The following is a 27,977-nucleotide window of genomic DNA, read 5'->3' as shown; positions in this document are numbered from 1 at the left end:
TGCCTGCCTGCCTCCGCCACGCCACGCCACGCCATTGCCTCTCGCACACGTGCTATTTGCAAAATTTCAAAATTTACGTATCGCTTCACGCACTATATTATTTCACATTTTTTTTAATTTAAGCACTTGCTAATCACATTTTCCTATTGCAGCTGGAAATTTGAATTCTATCGCCATTTCTATAACTTTTAACTAAATTTCACATTCTATCACAAATCTTTTGTTTTCTCTAAAAATTTGAATTTCTCAATACTTCACGCATTGCCAAAATGGATTTAAAAAATCTCAAAAAACACGTGCCTCTTTCAAATCAAAGCTTACCATATTTAAATCATATTTAGAGCCTCTTTTGTCATGCCATACGCTAAATAATTTGCAAAATCATGAGCTGAATACCAGATTCATTAAAATCCAAGATATGTACAATGATTTTGATTCCGTTCAAACTGATATAGAAAATTTGACGGAAATTCCAGGTGACGAACACACAGAACGGGAAAATTTCGAGACAAGCTACTTCGGTGCCTTGGCTGCTGCGCAGGAACTGCTCAGCAGGCACACCGCGGCTGGTGCTGCTTCTGCGGCGCCTGAGGACAATCTGGTAACGGGTTCCAATGTCGTTACTGCACTCACAGGTGGGCCAAATATTAAATTACCTACAATTCATTTACCTACCTTTTCTGGGCGCTATCAGGACTGGTTAGAATACCATGATACCTACAAATCTCTCATACACGATAATCAATCAATTCCAATTATCCACAAATTTCATTATTTGCGAAGTTCATTGAAAGACGGTGCTTCACTCGTAATTAAATCACTAGAGTTCTCGTCTGATAACTATAAGGTCGCATGGGATTTGCTTTGTGAACGTTACACAAACGATAGAATATTGGTAAATAATCACTTAAATGCATTATTTAACATAAACCCCGTGCTTCAAGAATCTTCAAGGGCCTTACGAAATACCATAGATTTAGTCAATAAAAATCTCAGGGCTTTGAAGACTCTTAATTTACCCACAGAGCACTGGGACATCCTCATAATCCACATGGTAACTAGCAAACTCGATTCAGCCACTTTGCGCGATTGGGAAACCGAGCGCAATAATATTAAAAAACTACCAACATTAACGGAATTTACCACTTTCTTAAGAAACCGCGCAGATTTGCTAGAAACCATGGAGGAGGCACAAACACTAAATAAACCACGTCGACACAGCGACATTACTCACAATCGTCCTAAATCATTTCTTGTAAACCATGCTCAAAATCAGACTCAGTATAAATATAAGTGTCCTGTTTGCAAAAATAATCACTCAATTTATCAATGTACTAAGTTTAAAACAATGCCAGTTGAATCCCGCATTAATAAAGTGAATCAATTGAATCTTTGCACAAATTGTTTGCGATCAGGACATGACGAACAACGTTGCAGGCTGAGCTCATGCCGGCTTTGCACACAAAGACACAATACCATGCTACATATAAACAATCAAGCAAAGGCAGACCCTAAGTCTTCCACATCCAAACCTAATGATTGTGTAGCATCACCAACTCTAAAAGAGCATACACAAGCTCCACAACAAATTACAAACAGTGCTGCTTTATGCTCCACGTTCGGTGGCCATCGTGTACCGTTATCTACAGCTGTCATCAACGTCAGCGACTATGATGGCCACACACACCAAGTTAGAGTTCTCTTGGACAACGGAAGTATATCTAGTTTCATTACCAAAGATCTTCAAGCAAAATTAAAATTACCTACTTATTCCACTAGCATATCCGTCACAGGGTTAGAAAAGAAAAGATCAAACATCACCGAACATTGTGATGTAACCATAACTTCACGTACGCAAGATTACACAGCAGAAGTCAATTGCTTCGTTGTCCAAGAGATCACTGATATGATTCCATTCACCAAACTAAATTGTGATTCGTTCACTATTCCCCCTCACATCCACCTAGCGGACCCGAACTTTCACGAGCCATCCGAGGTGCAGATGCTGCTGGGTGCAGAACTCTTTTGGGAGTGCCTAACATATAATCACATATCCCTGGGCAAGAAAAAACCCGTCCTAGTTGAAACAACACTCGGATGGCTTGTTGCAGGTTCTATACATACACAAAATTCTAAACAAAAGCAACCCTATACAGTCCATTGCAATCTAATCAACAACATTGAGCTCGATGCAAAACTAGACAAGTTTTTTGAACTAGAATCAGTTCCATCCACTCAACAAATCCACACTAAAGGTGAGAGTGAATGCGAACGCATATTTACACAATCAACAACCCGCCACCCAGATGGTAAGTTTGTTGTCACAATACCATTAAAAGAATCTCCTGAATGTTTGGGCGATTCTAAAGCACAAGCATTACTTCGATTTCAAGCATTAGAGCATAAATTCAAGCGCACCAGATGTCTTGTACAGTTGGGTCAAGAATGCGCAGAAAAAAATGTAAGTGAAACAATCTTACACGATTTCTATGTAGATGACTACATCTCAGGAAATGATGACAAAGCCACTCTGTTAGAAACATGCAGAGGCGTCATTAAAACACTAGAAAGTGCTCATTTTCACTTAAGAAAGTGGCGTTCAAATACACCATCATTACTTGATAATTTAGTTGCAGAAAACAGTAGCGATGAACTATTTAAATTGGACACAGAAAATCACTCGAAAACCTTAGGTTTACTTTGGTCATGTCAATCTGATGAGCTGCTGTTCTCTGTAGCTGAAAATCTAAAACCCAAACCCACAACCTTGAACCCTGCCGACATAGGTGGTAGGGGTCAGAGCGCATCAAACCTCAAAAATTCACTTTTGTGGTGGGAAGGACCGCCCTTCCTTCATGAAACGGAAATACAATGGCCTACTCAACCACAAAACTTACCTTTAGAAAATTTGCCTGAAGTCAAAATACAATGTCTCGTTTCAACTAAACAATGCGAGGATAATTTTACCTCTAAATACTCAAACTTTTGTAAATTGCAACGTATTATAGCATACATGAATAGATTTGTTCATAACTGTAAAAATATAACAAACAAGAATACAGGTCCATTAAAGGTGTCAGAGCTTAATCTGTCTTTACAAATGTTGTGCAAACAAGTGCAGACTGACAAATTTAGCGAGCAACTCTCGCGTTTGCTAAATAAGCGCCCACTTTCTCACAAAGATACTCTGTTGAAATTTAATCCATTTGTAGATACTTTCGGAATTATGCGAGTAGGCGGTAGACTTGCAAGTTCATATTACGATTATAACACAAAACACCCTATTTTATTACATGCATCGCATCACATCACTAAAATATTAGTACACCATTACCATCGAATGTTGATGCACACTGGACCACAGCTGATGCTAGCAACATTACGTCACAGGTACTGGATAATTAACGGCCGTAACCTTTGCAGACAGACTTCACAAAGCTGCATTACATGTTTAAGATACTCGGGTAAAACTCATCAGCCAATTATGGGCAACTTGCCACTGCAAAGGGTACAGTCCGAATATGTGTTTGCTAACACATCCTGTGACTACGCTGGGCCAATCCTGATAGCGAGCAGAAAGGGTCGTGGTTGTCAAACGAAGAAAGCATATATAGTTGTTTTTGTTTGTTTGGCAGTGAGGGCGGTACACTTGGAGCTCGTCACTGATTTGACAGCCATGGGCTTTATTGCCGCTTTAAATAGATTCATAGCCCGCAGAGGCAAACCAGCCACCATTTTGTCAGATAATGGTACTTGTTTCATAGGGGCTTGTAACGAATTAGCAAAGTTCCTTAAAAATAATTCTGAAGAAATAACGTCATATTCAGCTACAAAGGAAATAGAATTCAAATTTTGTCCTGCTTATAGCCCACATTTTAATGGTTTGGCGGAGGGCGCAGTTAAGCAGGTAAAACATCATTTAAAACGAGTTACCTCAATGGCTCACTTAGATTATGAAGAGATGGTTACATTTTTGGTTCAAGTTGAAGCTTTGCTTAATTCTAGGCCTTTAACCCCTATTTCATCTGATCCCTCCGATCTTACTTCTCTCACCCCTGCGCATTTTTTGATAGGCCGAACGCTCACTATGATACCTGCTCCCTTGGTGCAAGACTCGCCGATACATACCCTAACGAGATATCAGAGAACAGAAGCACTAAAAGCGCATTTTTGGAATCGGTATTATAAGGAATTCATTTCAGAGCTGCAGGTCCGAAACAAATGGCGCAGGGATGGAGGCCAGCTGAAGCTTGGCGAGATGGTTCTCGTCAAAGACGACCGCTTGCCCCCCAGCAGATGGCTGCTTGGGCGAGTCACCGCAGTCTACCCGGGCAACGACGGAGTCAGCCGCGTCGCTGACGTCACCACCACCACAGGGACGCTGAGAAGGGCCTACAACAGGCTCTGCCCGCTCCCACTGACATTGGACCAGGATGGTCCAAGGGGGCCAGCTTGTTAACGCGCCCCACTCGCGGACTCGCTGAACGGGTCCCCGCCTCCCGCGCTCGCTCCCCGCGGGCCGCCACCGCCGGCCCGTCGCCTCATCGCTCGCCGGCATTCATTCCTCCAGCGCTCTCGACCAGAGCGCGCGCGCACACCGCTAATCAGTGCTCGCGATACACGTACCTATTTTTTTATGTAATTTAATCGCTCAGACCAATATACGGTTTTAAAGTACAGTTTGGTGTCGTCTTCATCATTTACGAACCTTCGTCAACAATCAGTATTGGGATAAAACGAGGAAATTTTGCCAGCATCCTTGCTACAATACCGCTTGAGGCCTATTTTGTGACACCAATGTATTTGTATACATCCATTATGTTATACTGTTATTGTAAAAATGAAATAAAGTTTGTTAACTTATATCGCAGAATATGTACGTACAAACGCGTTAATTTATGCGACGATCAAATTTCAACATTAATAATAGTGACACGTGACGTTTAATTATAATGATTACAGCTACATATTTGCATATTACTTGCATTATTTAACTTTTTGTGTTTTATAATACTCATAGGGGACAGATCCATTTATTATGTTCACTCCATTCCCAAGCGTACCCGAAAATTCAGTATTCATGCGATCGCCTCCACTATTAAAATATGAAATGATCTTTGCATACGTGCTCGTCCAATAAAGGAAAGATATTAAACGTGCAAAGGTTTCCGCACCTTATTAACATCCTAACAGAGTCACATTTGATTTGAACGTGATGTTCCCAATAATGTTGGCAGTTTCTGCCATGGATTTTTGCAAGCGTATTACATGAAATGGAGCTCTTGTTATGTACGCGGTTATGGGAGTATATAAAAATGAAGTTGTGAGTGCTTGAGTTGAGGGGAGTAATAAAATTGTGGCCTCTGGTTTTATTTTGATTTTACTGGCTATGAAAGTAAAATTTAACTTGATTTGAGTGTTTTTTTTTAATACTACGTCGGTGGCAAACAAGCATACGGCCCGCCTGATGGTAAGCAGTCTCCGTAGCCTATGTACGCCTGCAACTCCAGAGGAGTTACATGCGCGTTGCCGACCCTAAACCCGCCTCCCCTCGTCGAGCTCTGGCAACCTTGAGTGTAATTCAAGAAGAGTTTTTTTACACAAATTCTGTGATAATGGATTCTGATGATAAAGATCGAAGGTCGCCAAGGAAACTGCGTAATAAAAAAAGCAACTTCATTAATTTAAGGATATTACAATTGTCTTAAGTTGATGACTGTCTAAAGAAAAGTATAATTAGCTAAATTTTGACATAAATATATTCGAACTTTTACTAAATCTTTGTCCTTGATTTTTGATACATTAATATATAAAATTTCTCTTGGTGTTATTTTTAAGTTTTCTTTTCTAACCATCTCTCTATACATAAAACAAGCCATGCCTACATCAACATAAAACTCACAAGGGCCTAACTTTAACTAGAAAGTTTTGACTGAATTATGGTAACCAGTGTCATGACATCTTTTTATAACAGGTGTCATAGACAGTCCCCTATGCCGAGGATGCATGGAGAATTGGAGACAGAAGAAACAGCCTCCCACGTGGTGCTGGAATGCAGCGGAGTGGCCCCATACAGGGCAAAATATCAGATCCCCGAGAGACCTCCCAGAGGTCCTACTCAATATCAAAGGTTTGATAGGATTCCTCGCTGAGGAGTTTCATTCGACAGCCTTCCTTGGGTGAGGGTGTGTGAGGTCTCTTCCGCATCTCTGCTTTGGAGACTGTCCATTCGCGCCTCACCGTGTGGGGCGGTCATTTGCCGTCGTTTTGGGGACGACTGTGCGATCTATTCTGGTGTGGGCTAGCTTTATCGCTACCTGCCGTTAAGAGTTGGGCTGGCAGGACTAGCCCCCGGCGACGTTGGTCGCCACATTAATGCCACGATTATAACCAACCAGTCATTTTATCAAGGAACAAGCATAATACAGCTGCAGTTACCATCCGAATTATTGCACCGGATGCGCTAAGGAGCGGTTATCACTAATAGTATATATTATGTAATAATTTATGGGATTATTCATGTTATCAAAGAGAAATTAGTATAGAAGCGTATTGTCAAAGTAAATTTTGTAGTCAACTAAATTTAATGCCATCTTTTGAAACAGGCCTTACAGGACTCTTAGAATTACATAGGCCAAAGTTATATCGCCATCTACTTGAGCACATTTTTTCTTGGTGTTTCAAGCCACATTTTTTTTTCAACTTTATTCTTTAAATGGAGTTATAGATGTATTTGACATGATAAATGTCCAATAAATTGTTTATTTGAAGGTAATTAGCAGTTGTCAACCAACTTAAAAAATCCATTATTACCGGGCCAGATGGCGAAATTTCCGGTTCCCAATTACTACCATTATTCCCAGTTGCTTCAAAATATTGACAAGAGGGATGACAACTTCCCTGACGAGACGAGAATAGAAACTTAACCAAAGTTTATGTAATTACCTGAAATATTGACTTGACTTCGCGACCTTTGTTACGTTTGTCTTTGTGGAGGAGTGATTTATTTGACTGTCTCAAACCATTTTAATCGTACAAATGCCATGAATATTTCATATTATTATTTAAAAAACATGGGTAATACACACATTATACTTAACTCGTCCCCCGCCTTTTTTGTAGACATCACAAAGTTAAGAGAATCTACTTAATGCTAATTTTACCCACTGCACGTGGCGATTTTTTCAGCACTCAACTTTTATTGTTTTATACACAGAATGACCTTATTCTAAAATGTGTTTGATAATTATATTTACGTATGTAAAGTATAAAAATGATACATGTGATTGAAATAGGTCTCTCTATCACCCATTATTCTCTTTATCCAATGAATAAAGAAAAATGATTTTTCCAGATGTCATTCAAGTGACCTATATGAAGTACATATATCGACACAATTCTTTAAACCCGAAACACAATTAGGTTGCGTTGTTACACTACAGAGTTCCAATGGCCATCTCCTGGCTCCATCATAAGATCAGCTCAATGGTTCCACAATATTGCATTGTCACCCGACATACACATGTAAGCAAAACTTTAACCCAATCAGAAATAGGGAGGCGAATCAATTTAAACTTCCTAGATTTGACCCACACAAACTAACAGGGCAAGTTAAAGAAAAGATTGTAAAAACTCGCACGAAAGTCGTATCTTTTGTCATAAGTTTCGCACGGGGTACCATATATCTTCTGTTTCTTTCTAAACTCCCGACTTTACGACTCCTTATAACAAAAAACAATGTACGAAGTTAACAACAGTATTTATCTTAACTGATCATCGGTAGACCTTATAATCATTGCCATTAGGTTCACGACACGTCAGTCAACAGTGGCGGCGACAATACAATAAGTATCTTTTGTATCTTTTATTCGCAGTTTTCCACTTTTTCATTAAGTATTCATGTCCAATTTACATTCATTTAATTAATACACTTTACACTATCTACTTAATTAACAGTTTCCAGTCGAGGCTGTTCCTTTTTTGGCAGGTTAATATTTTACACGAGGTTACGGAATAAGGTCAATACAGATAAGTGTGGCATAGGGATAAGTGTGGCCTTCATATTGAGGCCTGTTTAGACATTGAGTAGGGTTTTCTATGCGAGTTCAGACATTTGCTACTTGCTACTCGCATTTGCAGGTATATATATGAACTTGATTGAAACTTAATTGGCTTTCTCTCCGCCGCCGCAGAGATCTTTCACACTCTTTCACTTCTTCTCCTCTTTATCTATCTGAAAAATTTAATTTTTGAATTGATCACTTGCAATACCTCACCATAAAAATCGTGGATACGACAAATTTTTCGCAGTGCATGCATTCAAAGTGTGGAATGAGCTGCCTATTCCGCTCAGACAAGTACAATCGGTTGCGTCGCTCAAGGTTAGGTTGAAGAAGCTTAGGTTATCTGACCGCTGAATAATTTTCCTTTTCTAGTGTTCCTAGTGTATAATTACCAATTATTTTCCACTTTTATCATTACTGTTTAGCTTAATTTCCTTATTACTTTTTGTGTAATAATGGGATGTCCCTGAAGTAAAGAGACAAATTTATTTCCATAAAATGTAATATCAGGAAAACGATAAAAGTTATAATTTTGGTTGTAAGTTGCAAGAAAATTAATTAAATTATTAGATTGATATCGCTTTTGCGCCCACAATCTCTTAAAAATATGTTTTTCTTAAATTGTTCGCGGCCCCGGCACCTTACGGCTTTTCACGATTTTGCAGCCACGCCTTTGGTCATACAAAATGTTTTGTCAAAAAATTGGCTTTTGATACAATTTTTTGGTTCTATGTCACATCTATATGACTGAATGGAAATTAATGAATAGTTGTATGGAAATATTGCCTTCATGAACATCATTGGGGTTCGCCGGAACATTGGTTCAACAAACGTCAATAAACGCTAAGTACTTTTTCAAGTTAACTTTTATTCACTTTTCGTCTCTCTTTTTGCACGTTTCTCTTGGTCCTTTATATGTCTGGAAGTAATTTGGTTCATATATGTTTTTAAACCTAGATCGTTCCTTTTTCATTCTGGCGACAGACAGCTTTGATACTTTTAATTTATCCGCTGCCACTCTGACGGACGTTAACGGAGTCTTATTAAAAATCGATTTAACTCGGTTAATGATTCGAGGTAGCGTGATTGTCCTATTTCTTCCCAGAACCTTCTTAAAACTAATCTCAACCGTTTCTTCATAATGTCTTTTTATTCAATATATACTAGTTTGTCTAGCTGTTCCTTGAAGAAAGTGTTTGAATATATCTTTTTTAATGTGAGACTCGTAAAATAAAGGCAATTGTGAAAAACTCTATTAGCAAGTGCTTCATATTCCGATGCTTAAATTTGAAAAAACGAATAAGCAATAACAAAATTCCCACTTGAAATGACAGACAATGAAACCATAGAAGCAATGACACCAAAACTTTAATTTTGTTTTAATAAAATTTTCAACCAGTAAGACTTTGAAAGTTGTCTCTTTACTTCCGGGACACCCTTTATATGTATGTTTGCTTTACTTTCTGGTACCTTGTTGTACATGCTGCTGCATTTGTCACCCTCTTCTCACTCTCTCATCTATTCAAAGCCTCAAAGGTCACTGGTCCTTGGGGTTCCAGCGCGCACACGTTTTTTGCAGAAATCGCAAAGTATCTGGTTGACGTAAATGGTGACCAAAGAGCGTGCGGCTTCCTCGCACTACGTATCAGCATTGCGGTACGACGAGGAAATTCCGCCAGCATCCTTGGTACAATGCCTCAAGGGCCTATTTTAGATTTAAGCTAATATCTCTGTATATATCCATTATGTATATTGTTATTGTAAATAGAATAACAAAAAATAAAAGATTTTTAAATTTGAGTCTCCCTTCTAGTTATATTTTTAATGAACATTTAACTAAATCACAAATCCTGGTACTGGTATCTAAATACTTATACTGGTAACTAGTAAACTATTGGGGTCAAAAGCTCGTTGATCGGCGTACTGTTTACAACTTAGTTTATAAATTGTACGAAGTTTCTAGTCCTGAACACTACCTTTGTTGCTAACAACATTTCTGCCCACAACACTGGCAATTGTATATAAAGTTGTACACTATACTTTTCTTAGGTTTAGGTATTTGAATGTTATTTCTAATCAGAATAACGAGATCTTTCGACCATAACAGGGGCATGAGGGGGTAAGGGCATTTATTTGTGTGATGAGCACAGATATTTGTTCCTGAGTCATGGATGTATTTAAGTATTTGTATATACAACACAAGCTTTCTTGGCTTACCGTGGGACTTTGTCAATTTGTGTACGAATGTCCCTATGTAAGTGGCGGGATTTATGAGGCGTTCTTAGTAATCATCGAAAGACAGTGTTGACGACAAGTAGTTTATTTTTTAAAACAGTGCTAAAAAAAGTATCACCATTCGCGTAAACGAGCAGACTCACAAGAGCGTGCAGGAGCAATCACCGTTCGAACTAATCCACCAGCTACCACACTCATTAACATCAGTATCCGAGCATACCTTAGTTAGAAAGTACACAGAGTAGCAGAAAACTTTGAATAGTATAATCGTGTCACCTATTGAATCTATCAAATTAAAAGAATCAAACTTAGAACTTAATTATTCTATGGAAGACAAACGCTTGCGCGTTCTATCTCGACGCCAAAGCCATCTAGCGAACGGTTTGCATAATAATGGCTAATACATGCGATGAAACTGGGAAATACTAACGATTGCGCGATCTAACTCGGCGCTAGCGCCATCTAGCGAACAATTGGGTAAACTTCCCGTATTGGAAGTGGTGTTATGTTACACCTTTACAACAAAAAATAACAGAAGAAAAAACTTTCCCAAAATGTCCATCCATCATTCTTACCATTCAATTACCATTATACCTATAAATAACATAATTATAATAGATATAATTATTATTTTACTTGGGCGAAGTTGGGAAACAACGGTAAAGTTAGGGTTCCCGTAGATACTTTTGCCAGCCCTGATTTTCAATTAATTGAAACATTGATAACGAGCTTTGCTAATTACAATTCTGCCACATATAACAGCCCTAACAGCCATTAGATAACCACAATTCAATAAACAGTTCTGAATGATTCACGGTTAGTTTCACTAGACTTAAATCAACCAGGATATGAACCGTGATTACCTTTTGTATTGTTTTATAGCTTCCGATATTAATCCGTTATCCGTGAACAAGATGCGTGTAACTGCGTCGAAATGTCGGGAGCTCGAAAACAATACAAAAGGTAATCACGGTTCATATCCCGGTCGATTTAAGTTAACATTTCAATTGTTTACCTATTCTCGAACAATAAATTCCAAATACAAATAGATTTTACAGGTTTATCTACACACATATCATAAATGATGCGTTCAAAATCTGCAAATGGCCAGTATAAAGACACTATTTCGTTAGAACAAATTTCTTATATGTGAAAATGTTATCATTTTGTAATAATAAATGTCAATCGATTCAATAATGACGTTCAAATTTCGAACATCTGTGAAAAACAAAGGAGTTCAATTTGAAATCAGTATCAGGTGGGATGGCATTTTATTCGAAATGAAATGCCAACTTTGTGATCTAATGCCGCAATGGCGGTCATAACTTGTAGTTCGTTAACACATCATAGAGATTTTTTACTATACGTGTAACAAGGTTGATAAATCAGTGTATGTAAATATACCTTCTTAATTAGACATTTAACACCGTGTGTTTTTTTTATGAAACTCGATTTTAGCTCATTTCATAAACCCACACTCTTATTTTAATGCCTTTCATTATGTAGCAGTCACATAAACTGCTGTTAATGGTGAGCTGAGCTGTAGACCTCGCAAGCATAGCTTATAAAAGTCAATAAACGTATGGCTCCGTGATTTTGAAACAAAATTCAAACACCAATCGTCCAAAAAATATTTGTTCATAAAACCTGCTCACAAAATTTCACGAGCATCGGTTGGGAATTGCGACCTGTAGAGGAGAACATCCGGACAATACGAAGTATTTTCCCCAAGCTGAAAGGGACACCTTTACCCAGTGTCAAAACTGACGTATACGCTATCGAGAACGTAATTTACTTTCTATACATCTCGCTCGCACTTATATGCGAGTATCAGGGTGATGCATAGAAAGTAAGTTACGTAAACGCTCGGTCAATAAATGGCTACACGTGTTAAGGCAGAATTCAAAGAGTAACCTAACCTAATTTCAATCAAACCAGAAAGCTTAGAAGTTTGCCTGCGGTATTGCGGCTCGAATAACAGACTAACGTCTTAATTTGATCTGGAAATATTGAGCAACAAATAATCAAAGGTAATAGACGAATAACAAACGAAATCAACAGGCGGTAAATTCAATATTCATTTTGGCTGTTGACGAGATATTTCATGTCAGGTTTTCGCTTTTCATCTTATTTCCATTGTACGATATCTTTTATATTCGTACAATACTTGTAATTGAGGTAATAGTAAACGAAACAAAAAATAAATAGGTAAGTAAGAAGAATTGGAATTTATCAGGCCAATTCGAGTGTTCAATATGATACTGATCTGATTCTTATCTGTCGGTGTCAAAAATGACATTTCTTCAACCAACAACGTCATTTTTGATACTGACAAATCAGTATCAGACCAGTATCATATTTGAATGAAATTGAATAATTAAAATTCGAATTTACCTGTAAGCTTTTAACAGTTTGTAGTATAGGAAATTTAAAGATAAAGATACAGATATTTTATTATTGATGTAGGCATATTACAATGCGCTTATGAACGTCAAATAAAGCTACACCGGCTCTAACCAGGGGCCAGGTGTATGGACGAGTCACAACATGCACCGGCATAAGTACAGTTGTACCTATGCTTCGGCAGAGGGGAAATAGTAGGAATGCCGTCCCTTCCCGGCATTGCTCGAAGGCTGCACCGTTACTGATACCAACAATCGTGACGAGGACATAAAGATTAGGATCCAGAATACATTGCGATGCAGTGCAGCCCTTCACAAGGTGTTAGTGTCCAAGCTTCTAAGCAGACGCACCAAGATCCGAATCTATTCTATAAGACCGTGATTCGCCCAATCCTAACCTACGGATGCGAAGCATGGACACTAACACTCAAGGAAGAAAACATGCTGCTAGTTGCCGAGAGGAAAATCCTCCGTAAAATACTGGGCCCCAAACGAAGACCGGATGGAAGTTGGACAGTCCTTAAGAACCGTGAGATTGAAGACCTAGTGGCTGAATCTAACATCATGGGAGAAAGTAAAGCCCACAGACTCCGTTGGTTGGGCCACCTTGAGAGAATGGACGAAGATCGGAACGTAAAAAGAGCGTACCTGGGTCGCCTAGCAGGAGGACGTCCTATCGGACGCCCTAGGTATCGCTGGAGCGACATGGTGGAGGCGGATCTGCGCGAGCTTCGAGTCGACAATTGGCGAGAGGTCGCACAGGACCGAGAAAAGTGGCGCTGTCTTGTGTCGGAGGCCAAGTCTCATTTTGGGTCGCTGAGCCAACGGAGTAAGTAAGTATTTTTTTTTTCTGTCTACTTCTATTTTCTATAAATATGTATTTCTCTCGTATGATTTTGTATTATCTGTTTTTTGTTTATTTTTTTGTCATTTTATTAATTGTATTTCCTGTGTGTATTGCGGCAAACAAATAAACGGATTATCTATCTTATAAGTCGTCAACAAAAAAGAAAATACAATCTGAATTCCACAGTCCACGTTCTATCAGCATACATTAGCAATACATTTGAGTACCGAACGATACCTTAAACAACAAATGTCATTACCAGCGTGCTCAGGGTATCTTAGGACCATTTATTTTCCGAATCCCTCACTTATCTTTGTTTCCCACATTACATGACTGTTATTTCTCTTGTTTACGAAGAGGAACACTTTTTTGTGATCTCTGGATACATATGATTGTTAGTGGTTTAAGGAATATAGATACACTGGTTTGATGCCCAAGGCTCGCTTGTGGTCGGAATAATAAGTTAGGGACGTAGGTTACTTCGCACACAGACTCCGTATTCTGAAGGAAGACTCGAAGACTCGGGGTTACCATACATGCCTTCTTTTAAAGTTTCGTAGACAGAATATCAAAAACGGAACCCATTAGTCATGCCCATCTGTCTATCTGTCCGTATGTAAAAAGTTTTTCATTTAAATACGTGTTTTTCGACCTAAAAGTGAAAAAAAAGTCGGCAAATATCAATGTGTCAACATTAAGATTTTTTTAAGTTTTTTTATTAACTGAATACTGTAATTAATCACTTTGAAAGTCTAAAAAATATGGAGAGAATGAAACAAACGTTCTAAATTAAGATAATTAAATAAAATTAAGATAAAAACTAAAAAAATATCGATTTTAATGTGTTTAATTTAGTATTCTGGGGCCAAAAACAACGTGTTTGCAAAGTCGTAAATCATAAAGCTGGTCGTATCACTCACACTCGCGGTATCTAACGATGCGTGTTGCAGCTTTCTCACTTTATTTTTTTGTTTTACTTTCGGGTTGGTTTTGGCCCCACAATATACTCGTATATAAGTGATAAACTGAAATAGATGCCTATTATTATTTATTTATATACTGAAGAAAAAGTGATTGAGCCCTCCAATAGCTGAGGCCGAATTCGACGCCGGCGTCACGTCATCAGCTTACACGACTAACTCCACCGGACCTCTAAGCTACTCCGTTACGGCGGTACCGGTTCCAATTTCTCGAGTATAATATACCTATGTACCCGATATTAGAAAGACTTTGGGGTCTTGACTAACTCTAAGGGCAAGCAGTACATGCTTGCACCTCTTATACAAATCTCTTACAGGATTACGATACAGAGAGATATGGTGCCGCCATCTATACAACTTTGGCAACAGATCAAATTATTTCATTACATATTTTAATATGTGCTTTCTTAGTCACACTACTATATAAAAATTAAAAACTGAAATAGATTTAATAATGTAATTTGATATCTTCCCAAAGTTGTAGGTATACATAAGTATACCTAACTACCCACTATACAATAAATAGTGGAATTATTTTTTATGACTGCTTATATTGACCAACAGCTTACTGTGACGTAATTACTGAGTGAAATTTGGTTCTCATATAAAATTCTTTGTAACAAAGTCGGATAACATGGCTTCGCTTATAGTGAAATATCGCTTACTATGTCCCATTAATCCTATTTTCATGAAATGATGACCTTCTGATTTGCCCTCCCCACGTCTTTCCCTGCGAGGACGTTGGGTGCATGCATGGCACGTATAAGTTGTTTTAGTTTTGATTCTCAGTGATAAGTTGATAATAGATGCACGATACTAAAACTCATGGAATTTGAGATTAATTTGGAAAACTTAACACAAATAGGAAATGATTATCTTTGCTTTATATGAAATCTGCTTAGTATGACGTGTCATTATGCGTATTCTGCTGTATGTATTAAGTGATCTGTGAACAGGGCTTACCTTCACATGTCGGCCGTGGGCAGAAAAGAATCGGTTGTCTGCGCTGTATGTAACCAGCCCCACTGATAACAAGGAATAGTCTTTTTTTCTTATCCACGTTACCTGTAAAAGGGATTTCAGTAAATTCTTAACGTTACAAAATATCTATAAGAACATTTTAGGAGATCAGCAACAATTTTGGAAATACATTTTCAAAAGGAGATGCAATTAATATTCCAAAATAGCTGGCAGAAGTTTTTGCACGGCCCAGTTATACACGATTCCCGTGAGCATTGCGAGAGATTTTAGCACTGAATTTCAATTAATATGTAATTCTAGAACCGCAAAGGTAAAATAGGTTGAATAAAATATAGAAGTATTTAAGAGGGAGGAATAGCTTTAAGATCCTAGCGAAATAACGGTATTTTTTCTATGAAATTCCATTTCGGGAGAAAACGTTTTCCACTACCTAAATCTGAACAAATCACTTTGATTTTGATGTCGATCGATTCAGCATAATATATTTTAGGTTTATAGGTTTCGTTTTTTTTTTGCAAATTTTGAAAAAAGGAAAACCTGTATACCTAGTTTTTTATTGTGCCAATAAAATACTTAAAAAAAATCATGGAATTAAAAATATTTAAAAGTGGAAAAACGTTTTCTCTTTTTGATGGACGATCACTCGGTATATTCCCTCTAGACCTACATCAATAACACACTATTATTTATGTCTACTTCATTTATAACCATTGACATAAATGTACTACGTACTAGACACGCTATCGAGAACAACTTGTGTCCGCCATTTTCGGCGTTTGACGTCTGTCACTAAGCTTAAGAATAATAGCTAGCCAGAGGCGAAACTGTTATGACAACTGTTCATTTTCTGCCTAAATACGTACTGTAAAGAATCTAGATAAAATGTATTTATTTCCAGTGTAATAATTTTTGTTTCTTTTGTGACACTGCCTAAATTAAAATTTATAAAAGTAGTCTTAAAACCTATTGTGTTTGACTCTCGTACTCGTAGCAATTTTGATCAAATCTCGCTTATAACATAATATATTCTTTAAATATAATAAAAACACTTCAAAAAATTACAAGATAACAATTAATATATCATTTTTGAGCATATATTCTACAAACAATAAGGTAGATTATCATTAGTACCTCCGTGTTACATCTGCGAAATGTAATCTATGCGCCAAAGAATACGCCATTTTCTTTGGCGCATAGATTACACACCGCGAGTGTTTAAAGTGACGTTTCAAAATAATCTAAATAAGCTTAAAAGAAAACATTTTTCGCTCTGGATTGTTATTATATTAATATTATTATATTTCTAGATATTATTAGAATACATTTTCATAACGCGTAAATGCATTTTCAATTTTTATTATTTTTTTAAATTTTCGTTACACGTCTTGCCAATAGTCGAGGACGTACTAAACGCAATGAAGTGCCGGCACTTCAATGAGGTGTGGAATCATTTTGTTGGAGATGTTGACTCTAGTACTATACCTCAATGTTTATAAGCACTTCCAAAATTTCCAGTGTGGCTTCCCCAGCCTTTTTGGCATCCATTAATAGCACGTCTGGTCTCATAGGAAATATCTTAAGGGCTTTGCCCACAAACTATGAGATTACGGGCTTTGAGGATGCAAAAAATTCTTATAAAATTGCTTGCCCGGGCAAACAATTTCCAGACAACCCAAAATCACAAAGGAGCTGGGATAATATTTACTGTGATTTAACTTACAATACTCTTCTAAACAACTGTACAGGTCCAGATCACGCGAGACTTTTGGCGGTCGGAGCCCGGGAAGCCGGCTACTGGCTACATGCCCATCCTTCACCTAATATTGGTACTTTCTTGGATCCGACCTCCCTAAGACTGGCGACTGGTTTGCGACTCGGGGTTTCGGTATGTACGCCACATATATGCTCTTGTGGCACGGACGTGGACCGACTGGGACACCACGGATTATCTTGTCAAAAAAGTGCAGGTCGTTTTTCAAGACATGCGTCGCTTAATGACATAATTCGTCGATCTCTTGCCACCATTAATGTGCCTGCTCTTCTTGAGCCAACTGGCATTATCAGGGAAGATGGCAAGAGGCCTGATGGGGTGTCCTTGGTTCCTTGGAGCTTGGGACGGATGTTAGTGTGGGATGCTACCTGCGTAGACACACTGGCACCGTCCCACCTCCAACGGACTAATGTAAAAGCGGGCGCAGCGGCGGAAAGCGCCGAAATTTTGAAACGTAATAAATATAAGAGCCTCGGTAGAGAGTACCATTTTGTACCTTTTGGCGTTGAAACTCTAGGTCCATGGGGTCCCAGCGCGCACAAGTTTTTTGGAGAAATCGCGAAACGTCTGGTTGACGTAACTGGTGACCGAAGAGCTGACGGCTTCCTCGCACAACGTATCACTATTGCGATACAACGAGGAAATGCCGCCAGCATCCTTGGTACAATGCCTCAAGGGCCTATTTTAGATATAAGCTAGTTATAGTAATCATCTGTATATATCCATCATGTATATTGTTATTGTCAATAAATTAATATATTAACAGCACTTCCTGAAGTCTACTATTTAATTGTTATTTACATTTTAAATTATTGTTATTAATAATGATTTATACTATCTAAACAATATTTTTATACGAGAAATGGAATATATTTAACTATAATCATTCTCGAAATCGTTCCCTATCCCAATGGTGTAATTAAATAGTAAGTAAATGTAGTTTGATAGTTCCAAATTAAGATGGTTTAATTACTAGGTACTATTGAAAACTACGGCTACAAAAGACGGTTATTCAAATCGAGTTACTGTGTTATTTCCGTTGAACGCATACACCCTAAATCAATCAGAATATACCCCTTCTGGTTTCTAATTGTAACAATATTTCATAACTAGTGAGAACATTATTATGCCAGGTGTCCGGACGTTTTTGCAATAACCCAGTCTCATAGTCATACATTCATTCATTATATTGTTGTACCTGAGAACTGGTCCCAGCCGGCGTTCTAAATGACACTAAAGCTCTCAAAAGTGCCTCTAAAGGGGCCCACTGAGTGCCACTGATTAACAGTCCACCGGACGGTATCGAAATGTCAGTTGTTCAGAATTGTCAACTTTTTGTTCTCACTGATAGGGCGAAAAGGCAACTTCAACTATTATCCGAATGAGATTAAATCACTGCCTCTCCCTAGTTCACCCATCTAAGATGCATTATCGGGACACATCCTTATGTGAGTGTGGCCTGGATGATGGAACCCTGAACCATATTTTCCTGAATTGCCCCCGTCTGAATTGCCATTTGTACTCTGGTCTCATTTTTCAAAAAATCCCTCTTCCGACGCATATGCCCTCTCTTTTAACTCCTAATCCCTCTGTATTTCGAACCCTTTCAAATTTTATCAAAATTAACAATTTAAAATTGTAACTATTCCCTGCTCCTTAATCTGACCAACACTTTCGTGTTAAATTCGCAAAAAACTATATTGGCGTGATGCTGGCAAATGCCTTAGTGGCGATAGCCATTAAAAAAAAAAGTGGACTTCTTAAGTGTTGGATCTATAACCTCATGCAAGCCTATCAAAATACCGGGGTTTATAGGGCCGTGAAACCCAAAATGGAGATGCAATATCTCATAATGATCACTTAATGGTAGTTATAAAATAACAAGTATCAAAAAGTAAGGTAAGTTAAAAATATACATATTAATATTGCTTACCGTGTTCTCTGTGATATCGCTAACTTCACAATGCAAAACAGCTGTAGTTCCTATCTGTGCTATAACAGTTGTACAATTGTCAGTCAAAAATATACCCGTCTTCCCGCCCTTCCCACTTAACTTATTAGCGGCCGATCCCGCTGAGTCTCTGTACATTTTCTTAACTTTACTTAACGATTTAGCTAATGATGCTTCATCTAGCTCTGTATATTTCTCATGATGCTTATAACCTTCTATAATCTCACTTATTTCATCTTCAATTGCATTTTTATCTATATGTACATCGTAGTCTTTGTATGAAGATAGCCTTTGGGGTTTGGGTAGTTTTGGGTGGGGGGTTGTGAGGGTTTCGCTGGTGGCGAAGGGGTTGGTTAGGTCGTCTTCATTGTCGACTGCCGTCGTGTAGATGACTGTTGTTTGTGTTGTGGTGGTTGTTCTTCTTCTGTGACCTGTTGAAAAAGGTTTAATAGGTTAAAATTATTTTCATTTTGTGTCAGGGTCTTGATAACTCTGAATTTTCTTTTTTCAACCATCATGATATAAGTAATATATAATTTTCGAATTAGTATGGCAAAATATGATTGAAAAAGTAGGAAGCCACATGAATGAAAGTAAATTTAATCCATAAAAATATTAGATACATTTTTTTTGTATACTACGTCGGTGGCAAACAAGCATACGGCCCGCCTGATGGTAAGCAGTCTCCGTAGCCTATGTACGCTTGCAACTCCAAGGTAGTTACATGCGCGTTACCCTAACCTCGTTGAGCTCTTGAAACCTTACTCACCGGCAGGAACACAACACTATCAGTAGGTGGATATATGAGACAACGCAGCAATGTGGTAAAATAAACACCTACTGCCGTCAATTTACCATTTTTTCTGTTTACGAATATAGTTATTTTAAATAAAGAATAGGAAGAAACAAAACTAATAGTGAATACCTCTTAGAATTCCTTTTCGGTCAATAAATATATTCAAACTTGACCGAGTATGACAGATAAATAATACCTACAGCAAATGAATGAATAAACAGAGCTTTATTTCAGAACTTGAAATGTAATACGGCTTTCATAGCTTTTGTAGGTCTATAACAATCGCTTTGACGAAAATAAACAATGGAATTATGCCTATTTAACTCCTTTGATGTGGTCACATTTGATTTCAATTCATAATCTGCGGGATTAAATTTATATTGCATAAATAATTTATGATCAAAACATATCGATTCCATTTTTATACGGTTAATTCCGTCATTATCATTAAAAATACAATACTTATATAGTGAACAGCATGTTTAGATCGACTTCTAAATTTTGAAGTAGAAAGGTCTCAATTCTGTGAATCCTTTCAATCAAAAGAAGTGTTCTTAGATCCCTCCAGGAACTTCACGAAATTGGAGAATACCTACTTAAATAAATAAAAAAATCTTTCCATATTGTGTATCATTTCCTGTTAGAACTTTATTAAAAATTGAACTAGTTATTATTGTAACTTTATAACTCTTCTCTTGAGAACCATTGTGGGCCAATGACACCCACTATATCATCAAATATTTAATAAAAGCAAAATTTCACAGTATGAATAGTAAATATGTAAATTGAGTCGGATCCATCTAACTCTTCGAGGCCAGAATCCTTGCAATAACAAAGTGTGGCCATATCCTTAATGTCCAATTTTTACGAAAAGTTCTCCTTTCTGTATAAGCTTCTTTATCTGTATGTAAATTATTTTAGCTTATTTTATGCTTGTTTTCTTTTTGTCCGTTACCTTCCGTGATTATTCTAAGAAGCGCTGGTGGCCTAGCGGTAAGAGCGTGCGACTTGCAATCCGGAGGTCGCGGGTTCAAACCCCGGCTCGTACCAATGAGTTTTTCGGAACTTATGTACGAAATGTTATTTGATATTTACCAGTCGCTTTTCGGTGAAGGAAAACATCGTGAGGAAACCGGACTAATCCCAACAAGGCCTAATTTTACCCTCTGGGTTGGAAGGTCAGATGGCAGTCGCTTTCGTAAAAACTAGTGCCTACGCCAAATCTTGGGATTAGTTGTCAAAGCGGACCCCAGGCTCCCTTGACAACGCTAGGAAGAAAGAAAGACCTTCCGTGATTATTCTCATATCTTATCGGAAAATCAGCGATGGAAGTCACCAGCAACATGCTGAGATTTCGCGGCACTTTGTACTTTCTAATTCTTGTATGTTGAATGATTGTCTGTATGCTTAATAATAAAAAAAATCTACATTATTAAATTGTCTCCGAGACCACCACTGACTACCACCACGAGACCACCAACCACCGCCTCGAAACGTCGGAGGTAAATCTTGAAACTTAAAAAGAATACGCGATTAAATCCCGTTTTACAATTTTATAATGTGTTATCTTGATAGTTAAAAAAAAACTATTCTATTACATTCAAATGATGACGTTTATAATAGCACTCTCTCATTTTGTTATATCCAAGTCGATGCAACGTTAGCTTAGACTTTTAGTAATCAAAACTACAAATGACAAGCTAGAACTGCCTTTATGACCCATTACGTGAATTTATCACCGGACAAACATACCTACCCTCCAAGCTAAAAATGAACAACTTCCCGGTATTAAATCTTTTCCTACAATAAAATTCTACAAAGACACCAATTTCCGCCGCAGCTTGTAAACGCCATAACGACAAAAGTACTGCAATGCGTATTACGAGAGACGGAGGTAATCAAACGTTTAGCTGTACTGCAGCATTAATGCTCGTTTGATGTTTATTCTTGATTTTAATGCTCGTTTTGATGACTGAATACGGTGCGTTAATAATAAATTACATAATGTGATTGCTTATACGATTGGGCGAACATTAATTTGGGTAAAGGCTGTACCCACATTATACCCCGTTATTAAATAAAAATTTAAATTAAATTAAGTACGTTATTAAATTATAGAAATGGGACTTGATCGCGTATTAACTTTTAAATTTACCTCTGACGTCGGAGGTAAATTTAAAACTTTATACACGAATGTGTTAAAACTGTGAAAGTTTAAATCAGTGTAATTGAGTACGCTTTTTATATAAAAAAAAAAATAAAAAAATATAAATGCTTTATTGGCCACAATCATTGTGTTACAAATTGAGAAAGGGTTGGGACCTCCTAGTAAGTATATCAATACTTGTGGCAGGAGATCCCCCTCTCCAGCAGCAAGTTATATAAGGATATATAAACCCGTTAATTATGAAGGTACAGCAAGTAATGAATTAAATTATAATTTGTCTAAAGTTACAATTAAGTTAACAGTTCATTGCAATGTAATAATCGCAGAGTATAGGGGAAATAATTATTTTAGTATGACGTTTTTAACATTAAGAATATAATAGGCTGTGTTATGTTATATTATGTCAATTTTGTGTGTGAGTGTTTGGTGTTTGTTCGTCTCTCTGTGTGTGTGTGTGTGTGTGTGTGTGTGTGTGTGTGTGTGTGTGTGCGAGAACGAATTATATGATGATTTGAATTTATGTCTATTACCTAGGACCATTAGAATGTAATAATAACTCTGTTTGCTCATAGTTTAAATTATATAAATATATTATTCAGATAGTAAATATTTGTTGATAATTTGTAATGGATATATTTGGTCAGCTACGAGTACCTATCAATTATTTCCGGTGACAAAAGTATTTATTGACGACGATGCTTGTGTCGATTAAATTTGTGTAATAACGAAGCATGTGGTGGATTGCCTTTGAGTTTGATTAAGTTTTTTAAGATGAAATATTTACTATTTATAAACGTTACTTACCCTTTTTGTGATGCCTCGTATAATTCCCAAAAACACTACCCAGCCTCTGTTGATTCCTACTAATACATAGCTCCAAAGATTTCAATTCATCAGCGTTTTGCGCCAACAAGGAAGACCGCTTCGACTCCATTGCATCCGTGTTCACCAGCAACTCAGCTTCGAGTAACAGAACAATAGTGGCGTAGAGTAGTTTCAGTTCTTTGCAGCAAAACATTGTTTTGGCACGATTGATTTTAAATGTCACAGTTTTTTCCCACTCAGGTTAATGGTCATTTTTACTGTTATCTGTTGGTGCGAACGTGTGCGAACATTCTGGAAAGAAAGAGAAAATGCTTAGGCGAAAATTATCATAAAATAAAAATAAAATACGTACAATCTATAAGGAAATATCACAGCATTGGGATAATATATATTTTATTCAAATCTTAATTCTAAAGTCTTAAATCTTAATTATATATTATAATTATCATTATTCTGCAGAACATCTGGCATTTTTCATCAAGGATCGTTTTTAAAGATGTTCCATTTACATAATTATGCTTTTTTAAATAAATAGATTTATATATTTAGTTTAAAAAATAGGGATTGGATTTATGGTTTATTTCGAAGGAAATTGTTCTGCAACAGCAGAAAATACAGGCATTTGTATACCACATCGGTGGCAAACAAGCACACGGCCCGCCACATATATTACATGCATGAGGTGTTTAATATCTTCGCTGCGGTAATTAGTGTAACTCATAATTAAGTAGTAAACGTGTTGATTATTGATAACTATGTGCAGGAAACCAATTAATTTCGTCTCACTTGTTAGCTCACTCGCTTTTAGCCCGCATACCATATTTAAGGCCGGTTTCCTGTTTCTTTTATGCCATGTGGGTAATAACTATCCACCAAAACGCACATTTACGTCCTTTTCATTCATCATTCATGGGCCTTTGCGTCTATGGCAGACGATTTATGGGGTAACGCCGGAGAGACATCGTTTTTGGTGGCTAAATAGACCAATGCGAGACTGACATAGTCCACCACAGGTCTGATAAGATAAATTTACGTCCTTTTAGGGATATGTACCTAAAGTGTATGAATGTTGATCGTAATACTTACAAATAACCTACACATCTCAATAATTATATTCTTAACAGCAAATATGTGTTATACATCGCTCCAAGTGAAAAAAAAGTAATTCATAGGTACAAGACCGACGGTAAGAAGTATTCTGAAAAACATATAAAATATTTTTTATTTTTATTTTATTTAAACTTTATTGCACAAAATATAATATATACAACCATGTACAAATGGCGGACTTAATGCCAAATGGCATTCTCTACCAGTCAACCATAGCGCCAAACAGAGACACTTACAATTGGTGAGAGAGAGAAAAACAAAGTCAATGAATTAAAAAGAAAAGGAAACTAATATACTTAATAAACTATATATATATATTACATAAATACAAACATACATACACACTATAAATACATATAAGACACACATACATACATTAGGTATAAATATAATATTGATGAATATTACTTGAACTCTTGTTTTAGCAAATGCTTACGTAACATCCGCTTGAAAGAAAACTTACTTGGAGCTTGTCTGATGTTTAGAGGGAATGAATTCCAAAGACGACTAGCCTGGATGGCGAAAGAATTAGTCATAAATCCAGTGCGGTGAGACGGAAATGCGAATTTACTTTTGAGATATGCAGGAGCAGAAGGCTAAATCAAGATAAAATACTGAACACAAAGAATTCAAAGGAAGATACTACATTTTCGAAAAAGTAACATCTATAGCTGAAAACACATACAGTGCAAGTTCTATTTCATATTAAAAGTTATATAACGGCTTTCACAACCATTGCCATGACAGCAACTGTCAAAAACAGTGTGAAGTTGCCAGCGCTAAAACATCAAGTGATACATAAATTTTTAATGAACGTACAAACACTCTGGAAAGTGGGACGTATGCCACAAGTTTCACCATATCTTCTCATTGCACGAGCCGGCTAGTTGAGTTTATTATTAAACCAAGGTAATTTGGCCTTGCTATCCGTAATAACTTAGCGTTATCAAAGCTCTCACTTACACTGGTTATTCAGAAAATTGTACCCACCCGTGTACATATAGTGGTGGGAATGGAAGTTCTGAATGAGGACGGCATGGATCCAAGACCGACAGTCTGCGCAAAACTGCATCTTTTTATATTCTTTTTACGTTTGCTCCTCAAATACAGTGTAATATTTAAGCTTTAGAATCTGTATTTTTCATGAAAGTTTTGTTGCAGGATATTTAGAAGTTTATGGAGATATGGGATCCCGGAAACGGACCATTGACTCCCTGCTTTCCTGGAAAGCACCCATTCTGTGGCTATTTTGGCCCACCTCTGGGAATGCATGCGGCAGACCAGGCCGACCCAGTCCCATAATAAGATGATTTTTTTAAATAATTTCGCCATAGATGTAAACTCTCTTTTTTTTATACTACGTCGGTGGCAAACAAGCATACGGCCCGCCTGATGGTAAGCAGTATCCGTAGCCTATGTACGCCTGCAACTCCAGAGGATTTACATGCGCGTTGCCGACCCTAACCCCCTCCCGCCCCTCGTTGAGCTCTGGCAACCTTACCGGCAGGAACACAACACTATGAGTAGGGTCTAGTGTTGTTTGTGTCTCTTTTAAAGCTCTTATATTTCTAGTATCATTAAAGCGTTTTCGGAAACATTTTCGATTTGCGTGTGTCGATGTAAGACAGTCATGTTGGCTAGGCCCCCAGTTCCTTTTCCGCAGATATCACCGCACCGTATTTTGTCAATGGATTTTTATTTTGAATTATTTCTACAAATAAAAGTACTCATAATAAGAGTCTACACAAAGACGTTGAATATAAAAGTACCAAAATTGCGGCAAAGTTATGAACGCAATTTCAGCACATTGTCGTAAGTATTTAGACTTATATAAACGACTGAGCTTTTCACAAAACTCTATAATTGGTCAAAGCAGCGACGAAATTTATATAAGAGAAGCTCTCAATATATTTATAATTTGGAAAAACGGTTCATATGCATGACACTTATGTGACACATGTCAGTTAATCCGTTCTCCATAATATTTTCGCCCGCAGCTTTGAATATCCCCAATACACAACTTCCCGCTATTAAAACAAAAGTTGTGCCTGGTCACTAAAAGTAATGATTGGCTAAAGTAAAATTCCATTAAACCTCTTGCGCGGACAATATTTGACACTGTCAAGCTGTGCGCTGTACAGTTAAGTCGCTCGCAATCGATTGGTGGAAGTTCGTCAAAGGACAAGAACACTCGAAAGCTCTAATCAAAGGGTTCAACAACAAATTTGCTAAGGACCTTTTAGAGCTCAAAAGAAACAAAACCTACGTGGTGACCAGAATATTGACTAGACACTGTAAGTTGAACAAACACATGTTTCAAATTGGGAAGAAACAAGATGCGACATGCAGGTTCTGCAAGGAGTCAGAGGAGACTGCAATGCACATTCTCTGTTCCTGTGGACCACTAATGTCAAAAAGAAGTACCCGCTTAGGGCGGCACGTATTGCAACCCTATGAGGTACAGAATATTACGGCCCAGAGAATCTGGAATTTCCCGGATTCATCAGGCATCAGTAATGAACTTTAAAGGGCTACCTGGTCGATGTGGCACTCAAAGGCCGCGAGCGACTTATTATTATTGGGGTTTGTGCCCAATAATAATAAGTCGCTCGCGGCACAATACGTATACGTGGACAGAGAAATAAATACACATAGAGTGCTCACTAATATATCAATTCTCCAGGAGCTCAAAGTTACACAAAGTCTTTCGGCAATCGTTCACTCTCGCATCCTTAACTACTACGGTCATGCCTGGATCATCGTCGGGAAGACGACGTGATGGAGAGGCTGGTTGTTCAGGGCAGAGTGGATGGCACAAGACCCAGATTGCGGCCCTCAATGCGATGGACTTCTGAATCTATGCGCGCGGTAGGCAATAAATATAGAAGCATGGCGGGAAACAGCGAAAAAAACGACCGCAATGACCACGACTACTCTGACAAGAGTATACGCGAAGAGTATACGACTAAGAAGAAGAGTGCTCACTCATTACATTGTTTTCTTACCAAAACGTTTATTGTTTTCGTAGTTAACATCTAAGGTCAAGTAGCGGATTTATCAGCACCGCTACCTGACACAAGATTTCACGAGTGCCGCGACTGACAAAGTGCCCAACAATCTACAACTAATATTAATATTATAAGTAGAAGGAGTTGAAAATAGAGTTCCATAGGCGAATGATTTGATGTTTCGAGAAACATTTTCGTATAGTTTTGAAAATCTTTCCGACCATTTGATTTTTTATCAAATTGTTAAAAAAAGTGAAATTATTGAACGTTTGTCGCTATCGATTAGGCAATTAAAACTGCAGCAAGACGAGAAACAGTAACAGGCATACAAATATATATAAAAACCTTTAAACCCTTTTTTCTACCAGTGAACATGCTGAATCTCGTTTGTGCGTCAAAGAAGAAATTCAAGTGACACTTCATGCCTATGCTTCATTCTGCCTACGCGTGCAAATCACGTTGAAGAGACAATGTATGATTTTGCAATAGCACAACTACTATTTTATGCTCTGAGAACACAACCATCTGTTGTTCATCCTTAGAGAATAGATTGTTTTACTTGCACAGTCAACAATAGTAGCGAATAATCTGTTTTCTTCACACTTGCTCGAAAAAGATTTTATGTACTGAAAGACAAAGGCCTATATTGTTCCCGAGGGAGCTATGGATTGTGAAAGAAGCTATATAACGAAATCTCTAGGGAGTTATAACTTTTTTAAATTATGTCACTATTCATACAAACCAAGTAGCATAAATGAGTTTTACTTTTCAAATACTGACTTTTTTAAATATTTTTGTTTATGTTTAAAATGATTTAGTTTGATTAATTTAACAGCCGTTT

General features: G+C 37.5%; 2 protein-coding genes across 2 annotated transcripts in view; one reads left to right on the top strand and one right to left on the bottom strand.

Moving 5' to 3' along the window:
* LOC133516497 (uncharacterized) overlaps positions 1-27,977 on the bottom strand; it is a 142,168-nt gene that overhangs the window by 36,798 nt on the left and 77,393 nt on the right. The window contains exons 2-4 of the mRNA XM_061849484.1: positions 22,998-23,309; positions 19,213-19,661; positions 15,491-15,592 (exon numbers count right to left, since the gene is read on the bottom strand). Coding sequence (XP_061705468.1) covers positions 15,491-15,592; positions 19,213-19,661; positions 22,998-23,211 — 765 coding nt within the window. The 5' untranslated portion in view covers positions 23,212-23,309. The remainder of the gene's footprint in view (positions 1-15,490; positions 15,593-19,212; positions 19,662-22,997; positions 23,310-27,977) is intronic.
* LOC133516495 (uncharacterized) lies at positions 273-4,512 on the top strand. Its single transcript, XM_061849483.1, has one exon. The coding sequence runs from the start codon at positions 419-421 to the stop codon at positions 4,457-4,459; it is 4,041 nt and encodes a 1,346-aa protein (XP_061705467.1). The 5' UTR covers positions 273-418; the 3' UTR covers positions 4,460-4,512.

The sequence above is a fragment of the Cydia pomonella genome, chromosome 3 (genome assembly GCF_033807575.1).
Source record: "Cydia pomonella isolate Wapato2018A chromosome 3, ilCydPomo1, whole genome shotgun sequence".
NCBI classification, from domain to species: domain Eukaryota; kingdom Metazoa; phylum Arthropoda; class Insecta; order Lepidoptera; family Tortricidae; genus Cydia; species Cydia pomonella.
Note: the sequence above shows the minus strand (reverse complement) of the source record. Positions and strands in the feature narration are given on the sequence as shown.